Below are 20013 nucleotides of genomic sequence, written 5' to 3' on the forward strand. Positions count from 1 at the left end.
ATATATACAGTATAAAAAACAAAAAAATAGAGTACAATCAGAAAGAATAAATTCTTATACGTATTAAAGAAAAAACTCAATAGGAGCTACAATCATGAATAACAAAAACTTATAAAAGCTCTCTGGGAGCTGTAAGGTGAATATATAGGTCCTAATTCCGAGTTGCACACTAATAGCATTGATGCTGCATCTATGGATGCAGCAGCGATGCTTTAATATGCTAATGCTGCAGGCGGCGCTTGAAGAAAAAAGACGTCTTTTGTCGGCATCGCAGATCCGAGTGCTGCGTATGAAGATGCAGCATCAGATCACCATCGCGACGATCGGTCAAATAGTCGCAGTCACCGCCCATCTGAGTAAGTCTAAGCTTACTCAGAATATGAGCTGAAACTCCTCTGCCAGGGCCAGGAAGTTGGCATCGGAAGACGCAGACCCTGGTCTCGGCACTCCCACAAAACGAAGGTGTCGGTTTTGTAGAATGGTCCCCTTCGTCACCCAATCCACCAATCCACTCCCCCAAACGGCCGCAGCCTATCAGTCAGGCTGCGGCGTCCAGATCACTGCATCGCACTGTGGCGCGGCACATGTGCAGTCCTCCCACTATCGGACTTGTACACAAACCATCGGGTTTCCGTACAAGTCTGAAACAGGCCCATAGATCATAAATGTAGTCCTGAAACATAATTGATAATAATAATATTGCCTATTGCCTTGTAGTTGGTGTGTGATATAATATCGTCAGAAGCCTTAATTGTCTTAACACCACCTAAAATGATGTATAGTTAGACAGCAGATCTATTGTGCATTCTTTGATAATATATACCATTGAGTATTGTGACATTTGATCAGTATTTATTGCAGTCACAGCTGAACAAGAACTCTGTCAATATTGATAAAGAAGAATAAGACACGTTGGATGTTATACCTTTCTCACATGCTCCTTCCTTAGTGTGTTCCCATGACTAAATATAAGTTGTATTTAAAAAAACAAACAAATATATATATATATATATATATATATATATATATCAAAGGTTGTTCAGGTCTACATTTGTGATCTATATTTTCACCTTTACAGCTCCTGGAGTACATTTATACATAAAAGATTGTGTTCTTCATTATTGCAGCTCCTATTGAGCTTTTTTTTAATACATATAAGAGTTTATTCTTTTTGATTTTACTCTTAACATTTTTGCTGTATATATTGTGTTTTTTTTATTCAATTTATATAATATTATATCAAAAAGGAGTTCTGCTTTTGGCCCACAATTGTGGATCACATCCTTTGTGAATACAGGGCCTGATTCAGAACCGCTCGCGAGCGCTCGCAAGTGGGTCGATGTTGGCCCAGTGCGCATGTACACGACGGAGCCGGCTCCGTCGTGCGCATGCGCGAGACCCGGATAGCGACGGGCAAACCGTCGCTCCGGGTCTCGTACCAAAGGGAGCGTGCTGTCGATGTTGAGTGACAGCACACCCCCTTTGGTGGGCATGCCGGGGGCGTGGCTGCCCAGACGGACGCGTTCCCATGGGAACGCCTGCCGTCTGGGGCCGGCCCCACTGACATCACAAGGAACCATAACTGATTTAATGAGCCATTCGCAGTTTCACTGTACCGGCCGTGTGTACTTACACGTGCATGGCTTAATCTTTGAGACAAGCATATGCTACTGGCAGGATCAACCAGGTAGCTCTCGGTCCACAAGTGATGTCAGTGGGAGTGCTTTCGGCACCATCGCGACCATCTTCCTGGCCGCTCGCTATAGCTGTGGGTGACCACCCACAGCTATACGAGCGGCCAGGAGGCCGCTCTAAAAATCAAGAAGGACGGCCCTGATTCAGAGCGAGCGCTCTGTCAGATCGTCCGGCTCTTAATCAGGGCCACAGTGTGTGTGTGTCAATGAGGAACAATAACTACTGAATAAAACATCTATATGTAGGGGAAAAAAACCAGACCTAGTAACTAATGACATTTTCAGCTTGCGTAGCGTAGTTTTTTTTAATTAGTGCACATGACTTCTTAAAATATTAAATAAAACCACAACTAGGCATTGATTTAATTCTATTATGCCATATTTTTATAAACAATATATAGGAGTTGGTTATTTTGGTTTGGGTGTAGAAAGATGGCAATTGCCTTAGTATTCACGGGGTGGGAGTAGCAAGATGGCTGCCAAACGGAAGTTACCGACCACACCGTCTGTGTGTGTCGGATGATGGCAGATGCGGAGCCGGCTCACCTCCTGGACCCCGGAGCCGCTCCACACGGAAATTTCCCCAATTATTACACATTCCATCCACCCGAGAGCCGCCTTCAGCTCTTACCCCCCGGGTCACTGCTGGGTTTGCTGCAGAGACAGGAGGGAGAAGAGCAGCCGCTGCTGGGACTAGACGTGGGGTGTAACACGGGGGTGAGTAATGGGAAGATATCTTCCACCTTATTTGCTCTATTACAACCTGTTACTCTTAAGCGCAATTTGACTTGCTGAGAAGCTTGTGTATATATAATACAGGAGGGCAGTGCACCCTGGGCAGTATAAGCGGGGCAGTGCACCCTGGGCAGTATAAGCAGGGCAGTGCAGGCTGGGCAGTATAAGCAGGGCAGTGCAGACTGGGCAGTATAAGCAGGGCAGTGCAGACTGGGCAGTATAAGCAGGCCAGTGCACCCTGGGTAGTATATGCTGGACAGTATATGCAGCACAGTAAAGGAGATCTGGTCAAAATACTGACTCTCATGTGCAAAATACAGCTTAGAATGCCGGTGCCGGAATCCCAATATCTGTCAGAATCCCAGCGTCGGCGTCCCAACGTTATAGCACTGGGGGTAGGGATAGGTTTAGGGTGCGAGGAGGGGGAGGTTAGGTTTAGGCACTAGGGGGGGAGGGTTAGGATACCGACCGACAAGTGTCGGTATCCTAACCCTGTCGGGATTTTTACCACCAGGATCCTGACCGCTGGCATCCTGTACCCAACCCATTAAAATAACTACTTTAATCTCTTATAAGTATTCTTTTTATGTGCACTTATCTTTATACAAATGACATATATGTGGCATTATAGGCTTAGCTTTGTCGCTAGTCGACAAACCCATTCTACTGCCTGTTATTCATCCCACTACCTCGTATTCAGGTAACCCTCTACCAGCACCTGGAACTGCTTGTTCCAACAGGATCCTACACCAGTACCTGTAACGCTTCTCTCAGGCTCCTTCCTCCCTTGGTGGTGCAGACACTGCTCTGCTGCCACAGCCAAATGCAAGAGATATAAAAAATGTACATACTAGATAATTACATATGCAGTCTACATTAGGCGCATAGTGCGACTATTTCCCTTTGATGGCACTGCAGCATTATCATCTTAGCTGCATAGCAAGGGTTCCTGACTACAGCAGTTTAATGGTGGGGTCAGTCTGTTGAGTAGCTATTTGGACTCACTTGCAGTAGATACTGCATTCATATTTTACTCAAATGTACATGAGAACACAGGGTGGACCTTGGATGCATAATGCACTGTTTCAATGGTTGTGTTGGCACATGGTGCTTGATTCTGAGTCGCACATAGGGCCTGATTCAGAGCCGCTCGTAAGCGGCCACTCGTTCGCTCCGAGCGATGTTTGTCCAACTGCGCATGCGTACGGATCGTTATACGCATGCGCGAACCAGTCAGTGCGGTCGAAATTCATGTGCTCGCAAAATAGCGAATGCCTGATAATTTGAGTGACAGGAGGAGGCTATGTGGGTGGTAACGGGGGAAGGTGCTTGAAAACGGGGAGTGGAGATCCGAACGCAGACGTGCTTCAAGGTCAAAACTGGCGTTTTAAGGGTGTGCATAATTAAAACAGCAGCGTCATTGACAACGTCACTGGGTTATTTATAGCCAGAACTGCTCGCAAAATTGTGGTAGCAAAAACCAACCACAAGAATAGCGAGCAGTTCATACCCTGGTCGATGTACTCGATTAATCTAATAAATAGCGGACATGACGTAGGATGCAAGCGGCCAGGGGGCGTATTTTTACAAAAAACGACCGCAAGATTTGTTCGCTCGTTCAGACCTAGAGGCATGAACAGACCGCAAAGAGCGAACGGTTCATTTGAATAGCCACTCCTATTTTCTGGACGAGCGAGCGCTCATTGCGTCCGGCTCTGAATCAGGCCCATAATACGGTCACAATTCTTTTTGCCTACTTTGATTGGAAGTCCCATGTGACTGTCCGCCCATGCTTAGAGTTGGACCTATCCTTGTGAATGTACCGCCTCCAGCTCCTCTCCTGCTGCCTATCGGACTTTTCTCACATGTGAACGCAACGTCACCACTCAGTAATGCCCATTTTGCCATTGGTGCAAAGCAACTGAGATGTGTACAACTCAGGATTGTTCATAAGTGCTTAGAGATGTATGCAGTCCACCTCACATGCGCAGGTTGCAAAAAAGTGGTAGGAAACCTAGATTGTAAACTCTACGGGGGTAGGGACTTATTCTCTGTAAAGCGCTGCGGAATACATGTATGTTATATAAATAACTGATAAATAAAACACTGTACAGGTTAGTTTCTATTTCACCACAAGATGGCAGTATTACTCCAGTGACATGTTGAAGAGTGTTTTTCGTATAGTACTGAGCATGGATGATAACGAACCAATTCATTTACTTGTGTATTTTGGTGCAATGTGTGCATTTTATATGAAACGGTCTTCGATATGGTGACCGCATCCCATTGTCTACCTCCACACAGATCAAATTTGTGGCCATCCAGATTAGATAACATAAAAATAAAAGATCTGGTCCTAGTCAAAATAATAAACTAGCATCTGGTTGTTATAGGTTACTGTTTATGTTGCATATTGCAGAAAGTCTTACAGCCACCATAACTTACATTAAGTATAATGTAACATGGGAATCTGTTTGAAATACAGAAGGCTGAATAGCCGCCAGTTCTCATACTGACGCCGGAAACCCGATGGGAGGACATTCCGACAGCGGCACGTAAGTATGCTAACCCTCCCCTGGCCCCCCTCCCTAACACTAACCTTCACTTGGTGGTGCCTAACCCTAAGCCACCTCGGGGGTGCCTAACCCTCCCTGGGTGGTGCCTTACCCTAAGTCTCCCAGGGATTTCGGTGTGGGGCTAAAGATAGGCGTCAGCATTTCGAAGCTTATCTTTAGTCCGGAGTCGTGATTCTGACGAGCAGCGGTAAATTCACTGCATCCCGTAGCATGCTACACAACCCAGTGTAATTGGCCTGGTATCACCACAAAAACACTTTCTGTTGTGTCTACAACTGCTTATGTAGGATATGCATACAAGTGACCGGGTAATGTAACTACACACTTTTATTGACAAGTATCAAATATTTAAAAAGGCGAGATACTGAAAAACATACTTTAAAAGTATGTAGAGTTGTATGAAGGTTTATTTCTCCAAAAGATTCTGCATAAATATACAATTCGAGTGTCTGGCAACTCTTTAAATAAATTAGGTCAGTGGATGTCGCCATTTTGTCTTTTGTGAAATCTGAGAATGAAACAAGAGCTCTTTCCCGGCGCTATTCAATTTGCTTTGTATTGAATTAAGCCTAATGATGTGATTTGCGGAACTTCCCGGTGACATTGCAAGTGATCCTGCTATTAAATGATCACTGGACTGTTTTATTTAATTTATATTCCGACATCTTTTCAATATTCTTTTCTAGACTTTTGGAAAAAACCTAATACTTTCCTCAATAATAGAGTAGAGGTCCCTTTGTCACATTCACATTGGGTGTGAAATGTAATGATTCCAAGGTGACACTCATGCAAGATTCCACAAATTACTTGTCACCCTGTGTTTCGGAGTATTATATTTTAGCTGGATGAATAAGGTTTAAAGTGGACAGTCATCTGTGCACAGTATTGGCAGCCATTTTGTGGACTGAACTTCAGACTTTCAGTTCGACAGTTAATTGTCTGGCTGCATTCTCATTAATATTGGTTACGCTAACAAATGGCTTGCTCCTCTTTGTGTATGGGACGGGCCTTTGTGAGCCGATGTGAGCCCGGGTGGGTGATTCAATCTTTGTGGGAATTTATTCAGTTACTTCCTGTGACTAGCCCTGAGAATGCACTTATTGCGGATTTCTGTTTGCACCCTCCTGAGGTGATCTCCTGAGGTGAAGTAGGACTTTGGAGCTAGTCGCTAGCATTGGGCACACCACTTGGTCATGGAACTTGTAGCCTAATGCAGCTAATCCCTAGCATTTCCACAGGAAAAGTGGCCATCACGGGAAGTAATTGAATACATCCCGGACGCTTGGTCTGGGAGCTAAATTCAAGCATATCAATTGAATCTCCCCCCAATAATGCTTTTTCATTTGTGCCAAATATTTTTCTTTGCTGCTCTTAATATCCAAGTTTATTGCTGAAATATCACTTCTGTACCACAGGTTGTGTGGTAAATGTCATTGTTTGGTGTCTTACAGGAATTGAGTGTGGGATTGTATAACCATCTCGTGCAGCCAGTGGGATGTTCACAGGTGTGGGAAGAAGTCCGTTTCCTGTGCTGTGACATTGACCCTGATCTGATCACCAGAGCCCAAGCCTCGAACCCCTGCCCCAATTCCATCACTTTCACTTCTGTGGACATCATGGATGCCTCATCGCCAGGTGTCTTCCACAAGTTCTTGGGTAGGTTTAGCCGGTCCACCTTTCATATTGGATTCTGTATGTCCATAACCATGTGGATCCACCTAAATCACGGTGACCACGGACTGGTGAAATTTCTTAGTCGACTAACAATGTTGTGTGACTATCTTCTGGTGGAGCCACAGCCATGGAAGTGTTATCGATCAGCAGCCCGCCGCCTGCGCAAGCTGGGAAGACAGGACTTTGATCACTTCCACACTCTTTCCATCCAGGGGGACATGACTGAACAAATAACTGACATTCTGACCAGAGATGGCAGCACTGAGCTCATTCACTCTTTTGGAAACACAGGTTGGGACAGAAGTCTTTTACTTTTTAAAAGCAAAAGACTGACAAAACTGCCCAGCTAGGATTGTATGATGCCTACATTTCATGTGTGTTATATGATGTTGTTGCATTTGTAACGAGCTACACTAAACCTTTTTATATTTAAATATTTATTTTTTAACAGTCCTTTTAAAGCACTATGGACACAGGAAGTTCACCTGACTTATTTTGGGCATCATGTGACTAAATTGGTGAAATTCACAATCTATACTATAAGATCATTTATAAATACTGTTTTAAAATGGCATTGTGTTTTGGAAAAAAATTAAATATGTTTAATAGATAATGACAGTGGACTTTTTTTTTTTCTTCTGGAAAGGTTACAGAGCTTTATGTTATATAAATGTGTACAGCAGGGATATAACCAAAGGCTGCAGTTCCTGCTGTATCTCATGCACATCAGAATCTCCTGACTGTCTTCTACATAATGTTGGCCAGCGATTTACCCTCTATAACTGTCCTTGTTGGATCCAGCTGAGGTTACAATTGTACATTATATCTCATCATTCTGTCTCTATAGCTATACTCTGTCGCTTAGTCCTAGGATAGTGCTATACACACACATCCCTTTGTTCTGTAGGAACGCTCTGTACCCCTGTTCTGCTTTGCAGGGGAGGAGGATGACAGGTTTTCCTTAGTACATTCACCTCAGGACACCAAACAGTGCATGATTTCCAGGTTTCACAGAATCGCAAGTGAAATAATTATTTCCAACTGTGAATCTTTTAAAATGTGTCAGTGAGTAATGATTACACCTGTGCTCCTGCTGGGTGACCTGGAAAACGTGAACTCTGTGGGGGTTCTGAGGACAGAGGGTCTCATTCAGACCCGCTCGCGAGCGCTGTACGCTCACAAGCGGGTCGATGGTGCCCAAATGCGCATGCGCACGACGGAGGCGCCTCAGTCGTGCGCATGCGCGAGACCCGAATAACGACGGGGTAGCTGTCGTTATGGGTCTCGCACCAAAGGGGGCGTGCTGTCGATGGTGAGTGACAGCACGCCCCCTTTGGTGGGCGTGCCGGGGGCGTGGCTGCCCAGACGGAGGCGTTCCCATGGGAACGCCTACTGTCTGGGTCCGGCACCACTGACATCACTAGTGATGTCAGTGGGAGTGATTTTGGCTCTGATAGAGCCAAAATCACTCCAGGGCTTGCGGTCACCGAGACCCTACCGCAAAGGTCTCGTTGCAAGCCCGATGGTCGCGATGGTCTTGACCATCGCGACCATCATCATGGACGCTCGCATAAGCTGTGGGTGGTAACCCACAGCTATGCGAGCGTCCAAAAGGCCGGACGGGAAAAAAAACCAAAACGCCCTGATTCAGAGCGGGCGCTCGTTCAGAGCATCCGGCTCTGAATCAGGCCCAGAGTTTGAGAACCACTTCTGTAATGTGTACCTTCAATTGCATTAACCTAGTATAAACACTAATCTAAACTGACAGACATTGTTTTTCTAAACGAAAGTCCAATGCTCATTTGATCTGCTGAATAGGCGAGTGTCTTTTGGAAACCATGCCCACTATTATGTGCACTTATAGCCTTTCTTTCGGTCATGTGAGGCCCACATCCAGGAGAAGTGTCAGAGACCAATATGAAGAGTCATCACGTTGTTGCCATCCACCGGCAGACATAAGTGAGCTGTAATTTCTGCCTATACTAGGTGAGTGCTACTGCACATACACATTACATTACAGCGATAACATAACGCTATACAGAATACACTATGCATTTCTACTTCAGGGTCCATAGGGGTCTACAGGGTGACCTTGGGGTATAGCTTGATCCTGGATCCTCGGGCACCACGGAGTTAAAGCTTTCAGCTGCTCCCAGGATGCACTTGGGTCCAACCTCCCCTATACCCCTCCCCCGAGCCACAGGCACCTCAGTTTAAGATGGTGCCTGGCCGAAGTCGGGTCACCCTGCGGGGGGGGGGCTGCAGGAGCAGGCCCCTAAAGCTTTTTATTTTTTAACTTAGTTAAATTTTTTTTTACTGTAGTTTTTTTCTCCAGAGCGGCAGCGATGGGCTGTCTGTACAGACGCCCACGCTGCCGCTCCTTCTCCCTGCTGGCGCCGCGACGCCAGCACTGAACTGGGGATCGCGGCGGGGGAAGCCAGAGTCTGTACTAGCCAGACTCTGGCTTCCCCAGGGACTGCTGGCGGAAGACGCCGGGGAGATTAAGGTAAGCCGCGCACCGCTGATTAGCGGCGGTGCGCGGGTTCCTTGTAAATGCAGTCCCATGCCCCCGGTCTAGGGCTCCGGTATTGTTCTCCTGCAGGCGCTGTTCTGCAGGAGTGGATAGGGAGGATTTGTCACAGGACGACCTGTGCGGACGGTGCCAGGCGCTCCCTGGTATGTCTAAACCTCCCATGTCGCAGGAGCCACCATGGGCAATGTTTTCCCAGGTGCTGGTGTCCATTGCGGACTGTCTGTCGGTCCCGACTGCCGCCCCTACTAGGGCGTTGCCCCTGCCTGCCATCCCCCATTCCCCGGGTGTCCCACAATTATTGCAGACTCCCCCGGGGTCTCAGCCTGTTGGTCCCTATGCGGGGTTGCCAATGTATATTCAGTCCACCCCTGTGGCACAGCAGGCTGTGGTGCCGTTTCAGGCTCCTGTGGCAGCTCCTCCACCCTGGGTGGATGCGCTTTCCCACACTGTCCAAGATTTGGCGGCAGCATCTTCGGCTTTTCAGTCGATGTTGCGCAGTGACGTGCCCTCCAGGGCGTCTATACGCTCAGTCATGGCGCAGGCTGCGCATCTTTCGGATTCTGAGGGGTCCTCGGATGATGGTGAGGTGCAGGATGACTCAGCCTCAGATGCCTCAGTCCAGGAGGTAGACACTAAGTCTTCCATCAATGTGCGGGCTCTGGTTAAGGCGGTGCGGGCCATTCTTCTGATTGAGGATGAGGCACCCGCTCCCAAGTCGAGGTATCCTAGTTTTAAAAAAGCTAAGGTTACTTCTGCAGCGTTTCCCTTGTCTGATTAGTTGACTGATCACATGGCAGTGGCCTGGCAGACACCCAGTAAGCGTTATCTGCCACAGAAACGCTTGGCGTCCAATTATCCATTCCCGGAAGCGCATTGTAAGAAATGGGAAACTCCGCCTGCAGTCGATTCCCATGTAACACGCCTCATCAGGAGTGCTACTTTGCCATTGCCGTCTATATCCTCGCTGAAAGATCCTATGGACAGGAAGGTGGAGACTTGTCTAAAGTCTATTTATTCTCTCTCAGGGGCTGTAGCCCGGCCGTCCATGGCCATCTCCTGGGTGGCCAAGGCCATTGAGGGGTGGGCCAACGCCTTGGAGGACACGTTTACGGATGAAGCTCCGGACGTCCAGAGGGCGTTGTTAGGACAGATGAGAGATGCCGCCTCCTACATTGGAGAAGCATCTTCGGATGCTAGCCTGTTGACCTCTAGGGTTTCGGCGGCAGCAGTGTCTGCTCGTAGATCCTTGTGGTTGCGGTCTTGGAGAGCAGACGCGGATTCAAAGAAAGGCTTGGAGGCCTTACCTTTTAATGGAGAATTACTATTTGGTCCGGACCTGGACAAAATAGTAGATACCCTGGCGAAATCCAAGTCAGCCTTCCTCCCTTCAGCAACTACACCTGCTAAGGTCCGGAGCTCGGCCTTTCGTTCCTTTCGGGTTCAGGGCAAGGCAAAGGGTCAGTCCTTCCCGAGGCAGTCCGCACCCAAGACCGCTTCAAAGCCAAAGAAGCAAGCCTGGAGTGCTAGGCGCCCTTCTTCCAAGCAAGAAGATAAGCCTTCTGCGTGATGGGACGGGCCTCCCTCTGGGGGACCCCAGAGTGGGAGGCCGACTTCTTCAATTCGCCCAGTGCTGGCACAATACCACCAACGATGCCTGGGTGCGAGAAGTGGTCTCCCAGGGATACGCCCTGTCTTTTCGGCACAGGCCGCCTGGCCAGTTTTTTTTGCACAAGTCCTTCTCAGGACAAAACCAAGGCCTTGCAGGTTCAGGAAGCCATAGAGGCCTTGCTGACGGCGGGGGTCATTATACCCGTGCCACAGTCTCAACGTGGGATGGGGTATTACTCTACGCTGTTTCTGGTGCAGAAACCCAATGGCTCTCATCGCCCCATCCTCAATTTGAAGTCCCTGAACAGGTTTCTCAGGGTTCCCAAATTCAGGATGGAAACTTTGCGTTCCATCATTCTGGCGATGGAACCAGGGGACTATATGGTCTCCCTGGATATCCAGGACGCCTACCTCCATGTGCCTATAGCAACATCGCACCAACGGTTTCTGCGGTTTGCTATTCTCCACAACCACTACCAATTCAGGGCTCTACCCTTTGGTCTCTCCACGGCACCAAGGGTATTTACCAAGGTGATGGCGGTCATGGCGGCTCATCTTCGGAGCCAGGGAATACGGTTGCTACCGTATCTAGACGACCTCCTCTTGCTGGCAAGCTCCCCGGAGGTACTGATCCAGCATCTCCACCTGACGGTCGCTTGTCTACAGGCGCACGGCTGGTTGATCAACTGGAAGAAGTCCTCCCTCATCCCATCACAGCGGATGGTTCATTTGGGGGCCCTGCTGGACTCTCGTCAGCAACGGATTTTCTGACTCCAGAGAAGGTCTCCTCCTTACAGCTGCGGATTCACAGTTGTCTGAGCAGTGGCAGAGTGTCGGTGCACTCAGCGATGAGAGTTTTGGGGTTCATGGTGTCGGCATTCGACATGGTGGAGTTTGCTCAGTTCCATTCCAGGCCCCTGCAGGGCTGATTCTTTCGGAATGGAATGGATTGCCACACAGGATCCGCTCTCAGATGCTGGTGTTGTCCTCGGAAGTGCGTCTGTCCCTAGCCTGGTGGCTGCAGACGGCTCATCTCCTAGAGGGGCGCCCCTTTTGGATCCCGGAATGGGTTCTGCTCACGACAGATGCCAGTCTCCGGGGTTGGGGGGCGGTGACAGGCTCCTTGTCACTTCAGGGTCGTTGGTCGGCGGAGGAAGCGATTCTTCCCATCAACATCCTGGAACTGCGGGCAGTATACAGAGCCCTGCAGTTGTCCGGCACCGCTCTTTACGGAAGGGCCGTTCAGGTGCAGTCAGACAACGCCACCACGGTGGCGTACATCAATCACCAGGGAGGGACTCGCAGTCGAGCTGCGATGTCGGAGGTGTCCCGCGTCCTGGCTTGGGCGGAGCGCTATCTTCCAGCTCTCTCGGCAGTTTTCATCCCAGGAGTCCTCAATTGGGAGGCAGACTTCCTCAGCCATTACGACGTGCATCCCGGGGAATGGTCGCTTCATCCAGAGGTATTCCAACTACTCGTGGACAAGTGGGGGCTGCCAGAGCTGGACCTGATGGCGTCCTGTCACAATCACAAGCTGCCTGTGTACGGGTCAAGGACAAGGGACGCAGGCGCAAGTCTGATAGACGCGCTGTCGGTGAAATGGCTGTTTCAACTGGCTTACTTGTTCCCTCCGATATATCTGCTGCCTCGGGTCCTGCGCCAGTTCAAACAGGACGGAGGCACACTGATCCTGGTGGCCCAGAAGGCCGTGGTACTCCGATCTGCGGAGCCTGTCCATCGACGCTCCGTACCTCCTACCTCAACGGCGGGACCTGTTGTCTCAGGGGCCCTGTCTTCACCCAGATCTGGGTCGACTATCTTTGACGGCGTGGCTCTTGAGACAGCCGTCCTGAGGTCTCGGGGCTTTTCTAGCTCCGTTATTACCACCATGCTGAGGGCGCGCAAGCCTGCTTCCGCGAGGATCTATCACAGAGTGTGGCACACTTTCTTTCAGTGGTGCGAGGCCAGAATCTATGATCCCCAGGTGTTCCGGGTTTCGCGTATTCTGGCTTTCCTTCAGTCGGGTTTGGACTTAGGATTACGTCTTTCCTCGCTGAAGGTGCACGTGTCTGCTCTGTCGGTGTGGTTCCAGCGCAGGATTGCTGCTATGCCGGACGTACACACCTTTTTCCAGGGTGTTTTGAGAATCCAGCCTCCCTTTGTGCCACCTGTGGCCCCGTGGGATTTGGCGGTGGTTCTTCGGGCCTTACAGGGTCCGCCTTTTGAGCCCTTGGAGTCAGTGGAGCTCAAGTGGCTAACTTTTAAAACTGTTTTCCTCTTGGCAATTGCTTTTGCCAGGAGGGTTTCAGATTTGGGGGCGCTTTCTTGTCGTCCCCCTTTTCTGATTTTTCATCAGGAAAGAGCGGTGCTTCGCACTCGTCCTGAGTTCCTGCCTAAGGTGGTTTCCAGGTTCCACATTAATCAGGAAATTGTTGTACCAGCCTTTCAGTCGCCTGATCTTTCGGCTGGGGAGGCTTCCTTAGACGTTGTCCGTGCACTCCAGGTTTATGTGGACCGGACTAGTTCTGTGAGGAAGTCGGATTCTTTGTTTATCCTCTTTGGTTTTCACAAGAGGGGTTGGCCTGCCAACAAACAGACTCTAGCCCGTTGGCTTCGTTCTGTTATTATTGAGGCTTATATGCAGGAGGGTTTACCTGTTCCAGCATCTGTTAAGGCTCATTCCACTCGGTCTGTGGGCCCTTCTTGGGCTGCTAGCCGTGGCGCCTCTGCTGTTCAGCTATGTAAGGCGGCCACCTGGTCTTCCATTCAGACCTTTTTGAGGTTCTATGCGTTTGACACCTTTGCCTCTCAGGATGCATCCTTTGGGCGCCGGGTTCTCCTATCAGCACAGGAGCGTCCCCGCCCTTAGTTGGACTGCTTTGGGACATCCCGAAGGTCACCCTGTGGACCCCTATGGACCCTGAAGTAGAAAACAAGAGATATGGTAAGAACTTACCTTTGTTATCTCTGTTTCTACGAAGTCCATAGGGTCCACAGGGCACCCGCCCTGACGCACCTGGCTTCATATGGGCTCTGTGACTGGTCACCGGTTTTCCGTCTCCCATTTCTGTGAGTATGGTTCTTGTGTGTTCCAGTCTTCCTTCTCTCTGTTTCGTCTCCTCCTCCGGCCTGGGCTGCTTACCAACTGAGGTGCCTGTGGCTCGGGGGCGGGGTATAGGGGAGGTTGGACCCAAGTGCATCCTGGGAGCAGCTGAAAGCTTTAACTCCGTGGTGCCCGAGGATCCAGGATCCAGCTATACCCCCTGTGGACCCTATGGACTTCGTAGAAACAGAGATAACAAAGGTAAGTTCTTACCATATCTCTTGTTTTTTAGTACACTCACGGATATTGACCTATTAATGCCCCTGTTTCAAGCTAACAAGTGAACACGGATCAGAAAGTGTCATAATTTCAACCCCACTCCACATATCAAACTGGAGTTGGGGGAGAGCTTAAGTAAAGAACGTAACACACCCATACCATGGACAGTATGAACTGTGATACATTGTGTCATAATCTATATCGTTGTCAATATTTTCCACAAAATTATAGCTCTATAGAGTAAATTAAATGGGGCGAAAACCGCAGTACTGTGGAGTTTGTATGCAAAGCCTTCGACTCTGACTCATATTTTACTACTATCCGACTCAGGCGCCTACTCTGGCTCCCTTGTTATTGGAACGTGTATATTTTACATACATTCTATCTAGAATACAATTTGAACTTTAGATTAATTAAATCTGTGCAATACACCATTTCATTAAGGTTCAAATAGTAGTTTAGGTGTTGAGATAGTAGAAGAATACTGTCACTGAATTTGTTGATCCACATCTGGGACCCTTGGGTCTAGCTGAAGCAGGAATGAAGCTACGGGCTTGGATAAGACCTCTGCTCATTTATGAAATACCTATACCTGAGCCAAGATAGCACTGGTTGGAGGGATGGAATCCAAAGACCAGGAACTGGTCCAGATTACGGAACTGATTGGATCCTTCACTCAGCTCACTTCCGATGGAAACCCATAGGCTTCTATGGGTAACGCCATCAGGAAGATGGCGTTACCCACCGCAACCAGTCGGCTTGGTGCATATGAGAAATGTGGTCAAACCCGCATTTTCGGGGTTTGACCTCATTTTTCTCATTGATGCATCCCGCCCACTGTCAGTTCCATCCATATAACACTGATCCCTTCACAGCTCACTCATTGATTCCCTCACTGCCCCTCTAACAGCACCCACTGTCCACCTGAGAGCACTCACTGTCCCTTTCATTGTCCACCACACATTACTCCCCCCTTCACTACCCCTTCCCCACCACACAGCACTGTCCTCTTCACCGCCACCTCACAGCACTCCCTGCCCCACCACACAGCACCATCCTGCCCTTTTAACAAACACCTCACAGCACCCCTCGGCCCATCCAATGTCCACCGCACTGCACTCCCCACTCACTAACAGCCTGTGTGAGACATTTTTGAGTGCCCCCATCCAACTATAACCATAATTAATACTTTTACTATTTTTAATATTAAAAAACACACACATTGGCGCTCTCAGGGTAAAAAAAAAAACATTTTGCCCCTCATGGGAAAAAAAATAAAACATTTTCCTCGTAGGAAAAAAAAAGTTGGCCCCACAGGAATAAAAACACACATTGGTCCCCACAGAAAAAAAATAATACACCCCAGCCCACTCACAGACGACTGCCCTATCCTCTCAGTAGCAGAAGCAGTGGGAATTATTCTTAATTATTTCACTGCTTTTTGACTATCAGAATATTATTAAAAGCTAAGTTTTATATTTGCCTACTTTTTCTGCACTGCATAGAGAACAACACTTTTTTTTCCTTTTCTCTGAAGCTGTATCACATGTCTGGTGTTTGGCAGGTTGAGAGAGTCTTTGAGCACAGGTCTGGTAGGTGACAGGGTGAGAGTCTTTGGGCACAGGTTTGGTGGATGACCGGGTGAGTGTGCGGGGACAGGTCTGGTGGATGACAGGGTGAGTGTGCGGGGACAGGTCTTGTAGGTGACGGGGTGAGTGTGCAGGGTCAGGTCTGGTGGATGACAGGGTGAGTGTGCAGGCACAGGTCTGGTGGATGACAGGGTGAGTGTGCAGGGACAGGTCTGGTGGATGAAAGGGTGAGTGTGCAGGGACAGGTCTGGTGGATGACAGGGTGAGTGTGCAGGGACAGGTCTGGTGGATGACAGGGTGAGTGTGCAGGGACAGGTCTGGTAGGTGACAAGGCGAGTGTGCAGGGACAGGTCTGGTGGATGACAGGGTGAGTGTGCAGGGACAGGTCTGGTGGATGACGGTGAGCGTGCAGGGACAGGTCTGGTGGATGACAGGGTGAGTGTGCGGGGACAGGTCTGGTAGGTAACAGGGTGAGTGTGCGGGGACAGGTCTGGTAGGTGACAGGGTGAGTGTGCAGGGACATGTCTGGTAGGTGACAGGGTGAGTGTGCAGGGACAGGTCTGGTGGATGACAGGGTGAGTGTGCAGGGACAGGTCTGGTAGGTGACAAGGCGAGGGTGCAGGACAGGTCTGGTAGGTGACAAGGCGAGTGTGCAGGGACAGGTCTGGTTGGTGACAGGATGAATGTGCATGGACAGGTCTGGTGGATGACAGGGTAAGTTTGCAGGGACAGGTCTGGTAGGTGACAGGGTGAGTGTGCAGGGACAGGTCTGGTAGGTGACAGGGTGAGTGTGCAGGGACAGGTCTGGTAGGTGACGGTAAGTGTGCAGGGACAGATGATGTGGCGAGTGTGTCTGTAGGCAGGTCTGGGCACAGCACCCTTCAATGTTCTCCTGTTACAGCACTTTCCCCACTTCAATGCACTCTTCCCCCTTTATCATTTCACAGCACCCCCCACACCTTCCTTCATTATTCACAACATCACAGCACCCTAACACTTCACTGTTCAACTCACACCCCCCCTTTCAATATTCACATCACAGTACATTACACACCTCACAGCATTCCTCGCCACAGGCAGCACCAGCAAATTGCTTACCTTCAAACTAACGCCTCTGCAGTATCGCCCGCAGCAGCCTGCCCTGATGTCTCTCCAACCAGACCCTCTTTGTCCCCAGCCAGCCCCCCTTATGTAGTGTTCACTCTAGGTCCGGCAGCAGGCAGGGCGCCAGACCTAGAGCAAGGGCACATCTGCGCTTGCCCAAAAAGGGGGTGTGGCCAATGAAAAGGGGGCATGTCTTTATGACTCATCCCCTTTTCGTCACTCTTGGGGGCATGCCCGGCACTTACGGACATGCCGGGCAGCCCCCAAGCGCCGCCGTTTTCCCCACCGGCGGGACACTGTGCAGCCCGCGGGTGGAGGATGGAACCCGCAGGCTGTTTCAGCGGGGCGCCAGACTGGAGGGCAGGGTGCTCCGCTGAAACAGCCTAGTGGGAACTCTACACATGTGTCCAGTCCCACCAGCCCCCCTTCTGTGTCCCCAACCAGCCCCCCTTCTGTGACTCCAGCCAGGTCCCCTTCTATGTCGCCAGTCCCTGCAGTCCCCGTTCTGTGTCCCCAGCAGTCCCCTTCTATGTCCCCAGCAGTCCCCCTTCTCTGTCCAGAGCCAGCCCCAGCAGCCCGCGTTGTCCCAAGCAGCACCCCTTCTATGTCCCCAGCAGCCCCTTTCTATGTCCACAGAGCTAGCCCAGCGGCATCCCTTCTGTGTCCACAGAGCCAGTCCCAGCAGCACCCCTTCTATGTCCCCAGCAGCATCCTTCTATGTCCACAGAGCCAATCCCAGCAGCACCCCTTCTATGTCCACAGAGCCAGTCCCAGCAGCACCCCTTCTATGTCCCCAGAAGCCCCATTCTATGTCTGCAGTGCCAGCCCCAGCAGCACCCCTTCTGTGTCCAGAGCCACCCCATCACCACTCCTGTGTCCAGAGCCAGCCCCATCACCACTCCTTCTGTGTCCACAGAGCCAGCCTCAGCAGCACCCCTTCTATGTCCCCAGCAGCACCCCTTCTATGTACGCAGAGCCAGCCCCAGTGGGCACCCTTTTTATGTCGCCTGAGCCAGCCCCAGCAGCACCCCCCACACTTACCTTGTTGCTGTTCGCGGCTCCTTTGAGTCCCCAATATCTACAGTGGCGCCGGCGTGGTGTGATGTCAAGCGCGCCAGGTTTGTAAAAAACAATAACAAAGCACTTTATTGCACGACGCCGGTGGGTTCACCGCGCACATCACAATCAGTAGATGCATGGCCCAGGGAGGGCTGGCAGCCGCAGCCTTATCCTGGTGGCGGTCGTGCAGCTACAATACTACAATTATAGGTGAAAAAATATCTCCTAAACGATAGGGGGGGCACGTGCCTGGCTGCCCCTTCCCCCTGAATCCTACGTTGGGAATGTATAAAAAAATCCATAGCAGAGAGAATTCTTGCGATAAAGCTCTGTCCCTGTGAATCCCCTCTGCACACTACTCACTGTATTATTCCGAGAAAATACAGGGAGAAGGTATCCACTGTCACCCTTGCTGGTTCCCCTTCGCTGCTCCGCCACTGCATCCCCCCTACCCCTGTGGCTGTTGCCTTAGAGCCCCTGCCCCTGCCCCTGGTTCACACTTGCCTGCACCAGGGGTGGTCTCCTCTGACCGGCCGGCACTTTACTGCATCTCAGCTGCCCGCAGTCATCAGCTGAGATTAGAGGAGACCACAACTCTGATCACTAGGACCGGCTCCTGGCTCTGCTCTGCCTGTCAGGAAGGAACCAGGGGAAAGCCCTGATAATTTATGATGGCGTTATTATCACAGGGCTTTCCCCGGTATGTTTTTATAATTGGTTTTAAGTAAATCTCAGGCAGATCGCATTTCCAATGACAAGTATGGGAAATGCTATCTGCATACTAAAAATATGCGAATTGGAGTAGTCACAAAAACTATTCCAATTGACCCTTAATACATTCATGTGATACTAAGATAATGTGAAAAGGGTGTAAAAACACCCTTTTTAAAAAAAAATTGTAAATGCTTTAAGACATTTTTATTTTATTATGTGTAGCCACCAGATGGCAGCATTGTTCCAATTTAACAAAGTAACTGAACAAGTTCTGCAAGTGAGGGATTGCTGTACTAATGGGATTAACATAGCTGCTGCTTTATAGCATGGATTAGATTGCCATTCCAAACCTTTGTTATATCCCCATTTATAGAGAAAGCCAAGAATATTTTCTTTAGCAGAAGTTAAGCTCTGTGACCTGTGTGTTTCTGAATGCAAAATGTGTACACGATAATTTATATAGCACCAGCATATTCCGTTGTGCTTTGAAATGGGGTTTATTTAATCAGAATGTGTTTTGCTCTGATGCCTGTGCCTGATCTTACAAACTTGTTGTCTGGTATTTGCCACCTATGCACAGTACAGTGCAGTTATGTACATGAAGAATTGTAGTAAGACACACTGCTGGCAATAAGGTGGCATTTGTCCGACGCTCCCTTTTTGTGAGAAATCTGAAGAGTTATGGTACATACACACGGTCAGATTTGTCAGATGAACGATTTCTGACTGCATTAAAATGAATGGAATTGTCCAAGTCTGACTGCAAACACATCAGATGTCAGATATCGCTATCTGACCATTGGGAACGTTTATCGTTCAAACATGTCAGATATGTCAGATTTTCCTTCATATATGAACGATTGAACGATTTTTGAAATCGTTATCGTTCAGATCTGGAGAAAAATCTGAGCGTGTGTATGCAACATTAGTGTTTTACGTTACCTCTATCCAGTCCCTGCTTGTGAGTGCAAGTTGCTGGACATTTGTTACATATTGTATTACAGCTGCGTTTAATCCCCCACATCTAGGAATATGTCCCAGAATATACATTACGAGTCTGTAGGCTTTATTGGGACAGGTCTCATGTACGTGTTACTTGTATGTGTATTATATGCAGGCTATGAGTACAGATGGAGCACAAGTGTTTATCATAAGCTGTGCAGTCCGGAACTTCCTGCGATGTATGAGCCCAGCCCACCCCATTATTCTACCACACACCTGTAATTCTAGGCAAGAGATGTGATTGATGGGACCAGTACTAGATCAGCATGTCACTGCCAATAAACACACTTCATCTGTATATGGTGACCCTTAATAACCAGATCTATTTACATATTTCCCCCATCTCCGCTCTATGCCCACCCCCATATTGATTCCCATTCTATTATCTCTTCACATGATAATG

The 20013-nt window shown here is 49.2% G+C and overlaps 1 protein-coding gene across 1 annotated transcript; it reads left to right on the forward strand.

The window, feature by feature from the left end:
- Nucleotides 1–2152: 2152 nt before the first annotated feature.
- BCDIN3D (BCDIN3 domain containing RNA methyltransferase) lies at nucleotides 2153–7292 on the forward strand. The gene is made up of 2 exons (XM_088469140.1): nucleotides 2153–2411; nucleotides 6457–7292. The coding sequence occupies exons 1-2, from the start codon at nucleotides 2214–2216 to the stop codon at nucleotides 7027–7029; spliced, it is 771 nt and encodes a 256-aa protein (XP_088325266.1). The 5' UTR covers nucleotides 2153–2213; the 3' UTR covers nucleotides 7030–7292.
- The last annotated feature ends 12721 nt before the right edge of the window (nucleotides 7293–20013 follow it).

The sequence above is a fragment of the Taudactylus pleione genome, unplaced genomic scaffold (genome assembly GCF_031769625.1).
Source record: "Taudactylus pleione unplaced genomic scaffold, aTauple2 ptg000089l, whole genome shotgun sequence".
Lineage (NCBI taxonomy): Eukaryota > Metazoa > Chordata > Amphibia > Anura > Myobatrachidae > Taudactylus > Taudactylus pleione.

Excerpts from the sequence above, each read along its gene's own strand:
- BCDIN3D (XM_088469140.1), top strand. The coding sequence starts at position 2,214 with ATGATGGCAGATGCGGAGCCGGCTCACCTCCTGGACCCCGGAGCCGCT. Across the intron at positions 2,412-6,456 it reads ACGTGGGGTGTAACACGGGG|GAATTGAGTGTGGGATTGTA; the intron begins GTGAGTAATGGG and ends GGTGTCTTACAG.